Source organism: Coregonus lavaretus (assembly GCF_964263955.1).
Source record: "Coregonus lavaretus genome assembly, contig: HAP1_SCAFFOLD_3573, whole genome shotgun sequence".
In the NCBI taxonomy this organism is placed as follows: domain Eukaryota; kingdom Metazoa; phylum Chordata; class Actinopteri; order Salmoniformes; family Salmonidae; genus Coregonus; species Coregonus lavaretus.
This window is the reverse complement of record NW_028166819.1, coordinates 30,206-42,921: the sequence shown is the minus strand read 5'-3', so window position 1 is coordinate 42,921 and position 12,716 is coordinate 30,206. Positions and strand designations below refer to the sequence as shown.

General features: G+C 43.3%; 1 protein-coding gene across 1 annotated transcript; it reads right to left on the bottom strand.

The window, feature by feature from the left end:
- Positions 1–1,759: 1,759 nt before the first annotated feature.
- LOC311114275 (zinc finger protein 536-like) lies at positions 1,760–8,993 on the bottom strand (the record flags this gene model as incomplete). Its single annotated transcript, XM_084189533.1, has 2 exons — positions 1,760–3,388; positions 8,826–8,993. Coding segments are annotated over 2 exons (1,797 nt in total), but the record flags the coding sequence as incomplete, so codon positions are not given.
- Between the last annotated feature and the right edge of the window lie 3,723 nt (positions 8,994–12,716).

Genomic DNA, 12,716 nt, shown 5'->3' with positions numbered 1-12,716 from the left:
TCAATACTAGGAAGGTGTCCTTAATGTTTTGTACACTTAGTGTATATTCATCTCTTATGTTTCATGGGTTATCTCTTGGTGTCATCCAAAAACTTTAACAGGGTCAGGAGATTGTAAAAGAGTATCAATGCTGCTGAGCTGTATACATAGTCAACAGCTAGGTCCTATTGCAATGAGACTGACTCGAGCAAGGGGACAATAACATACCACATCAGAAAGCCTTTTGTTACATTGACAAAGCCTTATCTAAAAAGGTCATTCTCGGTTCTGTTGAAAAGCGACTACGTCACAAGGGTAGCTTTCAAATACCTTTTGATTAAAGGAGGACATTCCAACACAAAAGCATTTACAAAGTAAAAATGCCACTCATTTTCATCACTGTGAATGACCCTCTAAGATGATAAAATATGCAACAGGTTCAATGATGGCAGACATAGTTTCCATGACAGTAAAGGTCGACTAATCATGAACAATTGTGTCATTTCTTTATGATGGGTCACATATTCACAATACACTGGTGTACCTGACTGCTAAATTAGTATGACGACAACATTAATCATATAAGTAGAAAAGCAATTGACTGAAGAGTGCTGTTATTCATTTCATTTGAATATGGCCTTTGAATCAATTATTTTCTAAAAAGTAAGACAAAAACATATCATAAAACTATTTATCAGGTAAATATATTGAGTATTTTGCGGCATGTCGAATCTTAATGAAAATAGGCCAATTTATTTCTGTAAATACTAAATCACTTTGCAAAGGAATTGTTTATCTAACAAAATAAAATATCTGTCTTGCCAGTCGATATTTGTAGAATATGAGCAATGGTATCAACCTAAAAATAAATGAATTCAGGTTGCTCGATAACACGCCTCGGATAACATATGTGTGTGACATTTAATGAATATTACAGTATATTCAAGAAATGCAATATTTAATATTTATGTTGTCATTTAAAATTAGAGGCGAGTGAGAGACATATTCAATGATGGAATCCTCCAGATATGGCTAGTTGAGTTCTGGACTAAAGTGCGTAGTTCACTTATCCTACTACATACTACTCTACACTGGCTGGCCCAGTGCTGTGCTCTGAGCTCAACTTTAAGATTCCTTTTCCCTGAGATTTTTATCACTGAAACTGCAAAAGGGCACTCCGAAAAACAGCAGTCTCAAGGAGCGCCTGTAACCTTAACAGAATCATGAAAGCTGACAGTTCATTTTTCACAGGTCCATAGATCTTTGGGTCTTATAAAGTAATGGGCTTTTGGGAGAGGGCTTTATGAGAGCTAAGATAGTTAACCGCCGTGTGCTTGAGATGACATGGGAGCTGAGGTCCTGCTCTCTGGGAGACAGGATAATTCTCTTCCCCAGGATGGAGGGAGAGAAGACACTACTGTCTCCCTAATATAAACGTGTAATAAAGATTAATCTGTTGCTACTCGCCACTCCAATAGCTTCTAAACTTGCTTGAAATAAGGTTGAAATCACTTTAGAGCAAATCATATTTTTTGGTGTGAGTTTCTGAGTTTCATTGTGAATCTCAGGACAAAGTTATGTGCGTGTGATGCTGTGTGTGTATGAAACGTGGTGTTGGCAAATGTACATATTGTAGTGTTAGAGAGTGTAGGTAAATACAATACTGAATGTGTTCCTGGGTGAGTGAGTGTGTGTGTGTGTGTGCATTGTTTGTGTGATTGTGGATGTAGGGGCAAAAAGATCAAAGGCGGTGCCATGCGGCAGGGTTAGGCTAACTTACTGGGTGCGTCTGGTCTCTTGATGCCGCTGCCGCTGTTTGAGCTGCTTCCAAGTCCGTTGAACGCTGCGAGATTCTCCGAGCTGTAGGCCCTCAGGACAGACAGCATGTTCATCTGCTGCTCGAGATGGGCATGTTCCGGCTTCAGCAGCCCCGAGGGACCACCAGGAGATGAAAGGAGACCCAAGCCCTGCTGCCACTGCTTCTCCAGGGGCGGCTGAGGCTGGGACTGGGGAGGGAAAGGGGCCCCAGGTCCTATGGAGGCCCCTGGTCGTTGGGCCTCTCTAGCCGGGGACACGGCCTGCATCTGCTTCGGCATCTGATAGGTGGCACTGTCTTCATCTTCCCCCTCCATCCTGTCCTCTTCCTCCTCCTCTTCCTCCACGTCATCAGAGTGGGGATGCTGTCTCTCTGGTTGGGCGGAGGAGGACTCGGTGCTGTGGCAGCGCTCGCCGGCCCTGCCATCCTCATCCTCAGACTGTCCCTGCTCCTCCAGCTCCCCGCAGGAGGCCTTGTCTGAGAGCTCATCCCCAGCTGTTTCTCTGGCCTGGCTCTGCTGCTCCAGGGCTGGGTCAGGGCATGTTGCTCCAAACCCCTGGAGGCCCGGGGTCCTTGGAGAGCCATCGTACATGCCTCCATACTGCTTGTAGAAGTCGCTCTGGAATGCTCCCATGCTGGCTTGGGGCTCCATGTGGTTGGACCAGGCTGACTGGCTCTTCTCCCCCTCTCTGTCATTGTCTCTGTCATGGAGGTGGGCTGGGCCCATGCTGGCCTTGAGGAAGTGGGAGGGCTCTCCTTGGTGCTCCTTGTCCTCCTTGCGTTGCTTGGCCTTGCCCAGGTGGTTGGCCTGCAGGTGGAGGGCCATCAGCTCCACAGAGGCAGTGGTGAAGGAGCAGAAGAGGCAGCCATGCCACGCCACGTTGTCCTGGAAGGTGACAGAGGAGCCAGGCAGAGAGCCTGTTTCAGGCTTGACATTGACAGACAGATCCAGGGGCTCGTATTGGGACCCAGGTTTGCCCGTTGATGGCTTGGCCTCAGCCTTCTCCTCACCAGTATCAGCCCTCTTGGCTTTGGGCTCACCACTCTCAAAGTAATGCTGGGACTGCAGGTGGCTCTCTCTCATCTCCTTCTCCTTCTTCAAGGAGCTGAGGACGAAGCTGTCCATGAAGGCCTGCAGGGAGCCCTGGAAGTTGACACCGTTTCCCACCATGCTCTGGTACGCCCGGCCCAGGTCTCTGAAGCTGGCTGGGACGTCTGCGGCGGAGGGGCCCTCTGGGCTCTTCATGCTTTCAGAGGGAGTGTCAGATCCCAGGCCATGGCGTTCTCGCTCTCTGTCCCTCTCACGCTCCCTGGGGGACAACATACCGGGAGGTGCCCACTGGTGAGGGTGCAACGGTCCCCCTCTGAAGTCCAGGCTGGAGGGCATGCCCTTGAAAACGCCGCGGAGGACATCAGGACGGGCGAAGACGCCACCCTTGCCGTGCTCCTCCTTGTGCTCAGAGGGAGGGGCGTGTCCGGAGGAGGGGCCGCTGCCATTCTGCCGCTCACGGTGATGGCGCTCCAGGTGGTACTTCAGTGAGGCAGACTGGGTGCCTGCGTAGTCGCAGTGAGGGCACCTGTAGGGTTTCTCTCCTGTAAGAAAGATAGATAGAGAGGGAAAAAGAGAGACAGGAAATGAATAAGAGAGGAAACAACAGTGAAAACCAACACAATGATCTCAGTGTTAACCAACATTCAACAGAATTCTGCATTCAGCAAACAGTTCCTCAGCTCCATTCGGGGATTGGCATCTGAATACGGGTCGATCCAGCTCGATCCAGCTCCGCCAAGTGAGCCATCACTCATGTCGACACAATAAAAACCATTTCACCATATGGTGCTTTCAGTCCACTACAAGAGATAATATTTTCAACTGACAACACAACTGTCTCGATGTTATCTCTGTTTGCATGGGGGGGCTGGGGGTTGTTAGTGGGTCTCTCTCTCTTGGCCTTGTTCGCTGACAGGCCTCTGCCTTGGCGATGAGACAGTGATTTCTCGGACGTTCTCTATTTGCAGTTTATCATAAATCACCATGCACAGAGAAGAAGCTCTCCATAACTTCCCGTGTTGAATGGCTCTATGGCCATTTTGACCAAATAGTGGAAGATGCAGTCCCTTCATATGAAACTAAAACAGACTTTAACTGACACAAATGAGCAAGAATGTACATATGGAAAACATTTGTTTGTATATCATGGTAGTAGCATAGTGGTAGTAGCATCATTTGACTTACAGTGCAGGTACAGCATCTCTACATAAATATACTGTGTACATAAATATTCATAAATATTCTTGAATGGTCAAATGCAATCATGATTTTTGCCAGAAAAGTGGATCGCCTTTGCTTTGGAGAGATAAGTTACTACCAGTATCTTAACATTAAATGCATCCTGTTAGCAATTACAATATATTTTGAACCAAAGCCAGATTTGGAATCAAAAAACAATAAGCATAAATGCTAAGCTTGGTTTTTAGACATAGTAATGTTCCTGGCATGCATTTCTCTTGGATAAGTTACAGCTAAGTGTGTGAAGAGCAAGGGGGGTTGGAAAAAGTAACGAATAAAAGGATGTTTGTCAAGTATTGTGTGTATATATAGCTATACCATGTTTAGATTATACACATGGAAACCATTTTTTACCAGGAAAAAATGTTGCATTGTTACGCAAGACTGAATTGAATGATTTAAGTCTTGCTCTGTAGTAAATCATGGATATAATTAGCAAATGGCATACTGCTCAAGTAATTTATCATTATTTGGAAGGCACCATTCCAGAAAAAGACTGTAGGATCTGCAGACCTACTGCACAGTTCTCAAATAAAGGGCCACAAATACAAACTCAATACAATATTGATACCAGAGAGAGAGAAAGAAAATTAGAGAGGGAAAGGGAGCTAGAGAGAGAGAGAGAGTACCATGTTCTTTTCTTTTACACAAGAGTGAGTGTGAAGCGTATATTTAAAATAAACCATGCGAGATGAGCTTTTAACCCAATAAGTGCTTATCCTCTAAGCAGGATAACAGGGGCTTGGGCTGATTTAATAAGGAAACGTCCCTGATGCAAATGATCATTCTCAATTCCTTTAACTGGACAAAATGATATTCTATGCCCAAAATTAGAGTGAAATTAGAGTGATCTGTTTTTTTAGTTAAATATTTTTGTAAGGCTGTTAACGATGAAAATGGGCATCTACACCACCATCCAAATATTTAAAAAACATAAGAGGACATATGCTTAATCTTGGGCTTCAAACATCTGAATATAACCAGTGATGTAATGGTATTGTAAACAAATACAATAGGTGGGTAAACTCTGATCACCGGTCGTGGTGAATAAAGTAACACTTCCTATACTTTCAATGCATTTTTCCACAAAAGGTGATTAAACTGTTAGGCTAAAAAAGGTGGGTAAACTGTGTTTACTTGCATTTAATATAATAATAATAATAATAATAATAATAATAATAATAATAATAATAATAATAATAATAATAATAATAATAATAATAATATAATATAATATATGCCATTTAGCAGACACTTTTACCCTCCACTACACCACTGAATATAACTGAAAATATGATACCTCTCTAAACAAACCTTGAAGAGTAATCAATGTATACATGGCTGGGAAATGTATACCGTAAATGTGGTGTCTGTGTGTGTTTGTGTGTGTGTGTGTGTGTGTGTCTGGAAGTGTGTGTTCTTTGTGGACCATTTGGACTCGCTAAGACATCTGCTCAATCATACGTCAGGGGCATGTGTGACATCTGGGGAATATACTGTATCCTGCCTTGCAACATTACACACAATTTACTGCTAAAGGTCATTATGTACCCGTTAATCCACATTTAATTGATATCAGCGCAAACAGCACAACCTCTGTGAAACACAGCAGAGCTCCATGGCACAAAAGAAAGGAATTACTATTCGTCATTGTTTAGAAATATAAGTTTCCCCAAATTTTTTCTTAAATAGGTAATAAAGAAAATATATTAACACAATCAAGGAATACAATTAAAATACAAATTCATAAAATAAGGGGAAACTATTTAATGATCACCTGCCACAGTACATTAAAACTATTATAACGTTTAAATGTATCATTTATTCCTCCTCCCAGTACTGGGACATAGTGTTTTTTGCTTTACTTCTGTAAGCAGTTCTTCTACTCCAACCGATTTTCATCTGGATTTGGATGATTTGTCACAGCTCCATAGTAACCACTCTGAATAAACACCCAGAGCCACTACAGAGGGGCAATTAAAACAGTTAATAGATATGACATACTTTAAGATACATTTCCATATGGCTTTACATAATGTTGAAAGGCAGTTTGCACTGGAAGAAGTGCTGTTATTCAAATCTTATCTGGGTTGAACTGGGAAACCCTTCGGAAAATAACCTATCCCATCATCTAACCTTTAAGTCAATGTTAAATAGCATTTAATAAGCACGGCTGTTGGTTAGCAACAAACATCAACATACAGTATGTGTTGCTAAACAGTAGTGTTTTTACATGCAAAGAGGTACTAGTATGGAAAAGGGTAGGGAATGTTAGTATTAAACATGTTCATGAATGAGAAAGAGAAATAACAGGGGAGAGAGAGGGAGGGAGGCAGAGAGATGGAGAGGGTGAGAGAGAAATGGAGAGAGGGAGAGAAATGGAGAGCAAGATCATGGGTCCCCATTGATTCATTCTGATTGCAAGGTTAGGTTAAGGTTATGTGACATGGGCAAGGCCTGGCTCTTTCTCTGTCCCCGTTTAAAGGTGAGTGGAAACTCTATTGGTTATTTCCCCTAAAGTTATGCGTAGCCATTGTCAAGAGCAAGGACCTTTTTATTTTTTACACACAGCTGCTTACTGCTAAATACTGCCTTGTCCAGAAGGGGACAATCTGTGTCTCTAATTGCTGTCACTGAAGCCTAGATTCATTATGTGACTTTCCCATTAAAATGTGAGCATTAATTTGTATAATGAAATATCACCCACTGCAGTGTTCATTAACTGTGGCCCCACACTGTATTCTGCACAATGTTAGCTACCTAGAAACTGTGGTTAATTTCACTAATGGATATTTTCCCACTCACTGTTCAAGAGGAAATTAATACTGTAACATTAGCTCTTTAACTTTTAGAGAAATTTAAATTCACTTCATTCCTTTCAACAAAATGTTAGCGAGTCATTAATCTAACATTGTGTTGCACAATGCGAGCACCTCTCAGTAAGCAATGCCATTGTGTTGTTCAGACTGAATTAGGATGAAGGGCGCATTATGTCATCTCTGAGTTCCACTGTTCTGCCATCAAGGAGGAATCTTCATTGGATGTAAAAGTCATCGCCTTGATGTAATCATCCTCATTTCAACTTGAAGTCAATCTGATAATGTATGAGTGATTTAAAGGGCAACATCTTGTAGATATATCAGACGGTTTCTGTGCATGAAGTGACCATGTTGAGTTGTGCTTACGCAGGGCCTGGCCTGCTGCACTGAGTGAGTTAACGGAGGGCCTGGGATGAGGCTTCTGTTTCCTCTCTGCTGAAATATGGCCCTTCTGGGGACCCTTACTGTACCACTCAAAGCAGGCATAACTCAGCCCCCCTCTGTTAGGTAACAGATTTCCATGCTCCCCACCCCCGCCCGTCACCCGTCCCATCCCTGGCCCCACCTCTCCTGACGGTGAGGTATTCAGAGATCTGCAGAATCAGGGTTGAGGCTGCTCTGCTCTCGGTGACCTGGATGTGCTATTTTACACAGAGATCCTAATTATGGTAGTGCACAAGTGCTCCTGCGCTACGCCGAGCTACGAGCTACACTGGCTCCTTAATTCCCCTCCAGCCCAGAGGTATGTGGTCCTTATTAAAGTGTTGGGGGGGGGGGGGGGGGGGGGGCACAGTTTGGGTGGTCTCCCTTCTCTCTTTTTAAGTGCATGGCGAAAAAAAAGAGAGGAAAAAAAGCAAGCATTGATTTCCTCAGCTGCAAGAGATTTCCATTTTAAGTTCTGAAAGCTTGAGCCATGCCTTTTCTGGCACTTAAGGATTCAATTTTTTGGGACTGTAAAATGGTGTCTTCAGATACAGATGTCAGGACATCAGACGCTCCATCCGAGTGCATTCACAGTTACATGTAGAACAAGAACAGAGGCTGATAAGAAATGAAGTCTTAAAAACCATGAGATCTCCATGAGTATGCTGTATGTACTTTGTCATTCCCAGGCCTAATCTGAGAATGAGAGAAAGCAATGCAGACTGAAGAGGTATTGTAGCATAGTGTACTAAACTGTCACTAGGGCGTACACTCAAACTCTCCCCTCAGCCAAGTAATTAGAGCAAAGCTCTGAAGAAATGCTAAACACTCGTTTCTAGGGTCATGCTCTTTTGTGTCTTATATGGGCTGACTCTTAACATTATGCCATGGATTTTCACAGGTGGTCCAGTACAGTACTCTAAGCTACATTCCAAGCAGTATTCCAACGCTACAAGGTATGCAAGAACACACTCAATGCAGAAACATAGTGTAGAAACATGCTGTAGCATACATAGCACATAGCATGTTAGATTAGTCTGTTTGTACAATTAGCTGAGCCCATGTCCTTGATCTAAGGTGACCTTAGAATGGCCTACATGTGACATTAGCCTGGATATTTACTGGGGCATTTCTACCTTGCAGTGTATTGTAGTGGGGTATAACAGCCTGCTCTGGCTCTGGCCAGTGGACACAGTGTCCACATCATTACTCTCAATGGGACCACCTCTACCTCCCAGCAGCTAACACGGAAGGTTATCCAGGTAGAGATATCTTTTTTACACTTGTTGTCAGATATGGGTAAGAACAGTAGCTAAAGGGAACCACTGAATGCCATTGTCACATTAATTACAGCATATTTCCAGGAAACAGCTGGGTGCTTTGAATAACTGTCCTCACCAATGGTATTGAACATGGCCAAATGGTGTTGACTCAAGTTGTAGGCAGAGCGGTGGCAGAAGGGAAAAAGGTGATGCAGTAATAGCTAAGGGGAACTCACTCCACTGACCTGTGTGTATCCTCAGGTGGACCTTGAGGTGGTGGGAGGTGCGGAAGGTCTTCCCACAGTATGGGCAGTCCTTGATGGCCGAGCCCAGGCTCCTGTCCCTGTGCTGGGATGGGGCCTGCTGAACACTCCCTGCTGTCTTCCCCAGGTCATCCCCGACATCTGGAGCAAGAGAGACACACACAGACACACAAGGGAGGAGTGGTGAGTGTCACTTCAAACCGTTACCATGTCAGAAAACACACTTTTCTTTTCTTTGTCCTCCTTTTCCATCCAAATCTGCTAACACCACACAAAGTCAAACACATAAATGGGTTCACGTTTTGCCGCTATTTTTCCCACCCATTTCAAGCTGACAGAACGCTGACAGTTCATAAGCTTTCAGGCTTCTTTAGAAACACCGGGCCGACCCCCTCCACACTCTCCCACTCCCGTCGGAATGTTTTATCCCCGCTATCATCATATTCTGGTAGCATATGGCGGATTGTGTTGAAATGAACAATACAAAAAAAGAAACAGCTATGTCAGCAGTGGGCTAACGTATCTTCGCAGCACCCTGATTTTGACAGTTAACGTCGCTTCTGTCAGAGATATGAGAGGGTGATAAGAGTGACCCCACCCTGCTTGAACTGCCACTAATACTGCATAGACGTGTGGAGACCAACAACTGCTCTCCACATAATCACCTGCATCTCAGGAGGAACTGAAATAGATTTGAAAAGAGTTGACGGCAGCACAATCATAAGGTGAGGATGTTATCTCATACGTATATGGGCCATGACCTCATTACATGACCAGCTAACTGTATAGATGATTTCTCAAGAAGTCCTTGTAAGCTGTGATATGTTATGAAAGCTACACTCTAGTCAAGCAGAATGACCGATGAGGTGGAGTGAACTCCACAGCCCAATACCAACACCAACATAATAACTTTATTAACCACATACCCTGTTAAATCATGGGTAAGCAGGAAGAAGTACCAGTTCACAGTAAGATAAATTATTCTGTTTATGGCTCCACCCCATCACCCCCCAGAAGCAGTCTCTGGCCCACATCTGCTGCTTATGTTGCAAGTCAGTTAGTGCATGACCCACACCAAAGCTCACATAAGGTTAAAAATGTATTTTTTTTCCTAGTCCGGCACATGATATGGTATGCGTGTGGGAAGGGAGAGCATCTGAATGGAGCAACCCACTTAGGTAACCATGCTACACAATCAAAAGCATTTCTTCCAGTAGCCTAATCTTTTCTTTTCTTCCCCACCCCATTCCATTCTTTTTAAGAGTCAAATATGTTTTAAAGAAAAGAAAGACTGAAGTCAGCAAGTCCTCCTACTGCTGGCAAATCACATGACTCTACACCCACACTGCCAATGTACAGTGTACTATTGTATTTATGTGGATGTGACCCCAAGACAACAGGCATACAGTATTGAACAGTTGACATATCCTTAACTGTAATAACCATAGCCCCGTTTATACTATTCTAATCTGCATGTGACCTTTCCAAACCCACCCTCTCCAAACCAATGCCCAGACAAGGCTTTCTAATCAATACTCCCAACATGTCTGCAGTCCATATACAGATATAGGATCTTAATTTAATCACCCTGTTGCAGGATAACTTTCCTGCAACGCAGGAACTTTTAAACTTGTAGTGTATTGAGGTTAAAAAGGCTTCTAAAGTTTGTAATTTCCACAAAAACATTTCGTACTTAATTTTCCCTTCTGAAATATGTATCAACTGCTACAAAAATTTGCATTAATTATAATCCACATAATAGTTCACATTTCCTGTTGCTGCAGGATTATTTTCCTGCTGTAGGAAACTGGCTCAAATTAAGGTCCCAGATACAACAATAGAGTTTGCTGGCCCAGAGTACTTAGCACCTCTGAGCATAATTTGCGCACCGATTTTACATGTAGAATCGCGTGAAAAATGCCAGCAGTCAGAAGTCTACAGCTGCTGGTCCCTAAAGCACAGGGCGCTGAACGATCGGCAGACGAACACTAGATCCACATTCGGCGTGATGTGTGCGAGCCTTGAGATCCTACATCTGTACACATACTGTACTGTAACTAAATTCTCCACAAACACATTTACACCACTTGACATATCCCCTCTTGGCAAGGTTTCCTCCTCTCATGTAGCAAACACAGCTCCACCTGTCCACCCCAGATGGAGTTGAGTTAAACCCCTAAAAACACAGCTTATGGCCAGCCTCATCCTCTGGCCCTCTGTGTGGCAGGGTTAATAGTGATCCTGTACCAGGGAGAGGATGCTCTCCCAGCATTTAACAGACCTTCAATAATGAATGTTCCAATCGCTATATGCTCTCACGCAAACAAATACACAAGCACGCCTGCACACACACACTCACACACCAAAACTTCAATGTATCTGTTCATGTAGTGTATGGATGAGAGAGAAAGAGAGAGAGAGAGAGAGAGAGAGAGAGAGAGAGAGAGAGAGAGAGAGAGAGAGAGAGAGAGAGAGAGAGAGAGAGAGAGAGAGAGAGAGAGAGAGAGAGAGAGAGAGAGAGAGAGAAGGAAGAAAGAGAGAGAGTCCCAGGCGTTAGGCGTCCAGCGTGGTTGTCCTTAATCAGCTGACTGATCCCAAGCTTTTAATAGGGCTGTTCCAATTACTGTAAAAGTCATCCTGCGCCGTATAACCACAAATATTGACAGTTTATTGCACAACACATTTATGACATTTGAAGGTCACCTCATATATTACACGTCATCTTTCAGAGGAGCGAGTCTGGGACAGAGAGATTCTCGATAACTCGCCACCTATAACTATTCTCTATGTATTGATTTTCCATTGCTTTGCTCCTTTTTATGCAAAGGAAAAATCTGTAAGAGACACAACATTAAAATGATTGTCACAGGCAAGCCATTGGCTTCATATATTGCCCTGTTAAATCCTGCTACCATAACTCTCAATGCTATCTCTCAGAGACGACTATAGTGCACACACTGTTAGTGTACTGTTAGTCCACAGCTGGTGTTATACATGTTTAATGCTTTAAGTTGGCTTAGTTAAAGTTAATATTACCCATAGGTGAGCGAAAAGCCTTCCATGGATACGGTCAGATGCTTTCACTGTTGTCATTTCTTAGTGATCAACATAATTTCTACAATTAATATTTTGATTTAACAAGCAAGTTTTGCTAATAAATAAAATGACACAATTTAATTAAACATCCCCAATACTACTGTACTTATCTTACTACACACTGCAAACTGCAATTGTATAGCTTGTTATTTTCATTAGCTAATCTAATCTGCATTATCAATACACTGTACTCTTATCCGCCATGCACTACTTTTCCAGTTACATACAAAGTGACACATCCAGGCCCTGTTGCAGTGGAATAATATCACACACATGCATATATAATTCAGGCTTTCTGATTTGAGACCAGCTCTGATTTTATTGGGCTCATCCAAATGTAATGGAACATAACAGAACAAAGGGCTGAGATCAGATTGGAGCAGAGTTGTACAGGCCATCTGGGAGGAGGATGAGTATCAGTCATTCTGGCTGCTGTCTGCTGCACTACAGCTCTGACATCATGAGCTCTGCTAGTGACACAATAAAAAACTCCTCAACCACCAGGGGGAAATGCCACAGGAGCCCACCGACACATACAACACTCTGTACCTGTTTGTGTGTGTGTGCGTGAGCATGTGTGTGTGCGCGCGTATGCGTGTCTGTGTGTCTGTCCTTTGAGACAGCCTCTCCAGACGGACCACACCCTGTTCCCATTAATGTAGAAAACAACAACAACAACAAAGAAATAACTGAGGGGAAAAGGCCTCTTCCTTAATGGTGCTCTTTCAATCACACTTCCAGGCTAAATTGTTCTGTGGTTTTGATTAC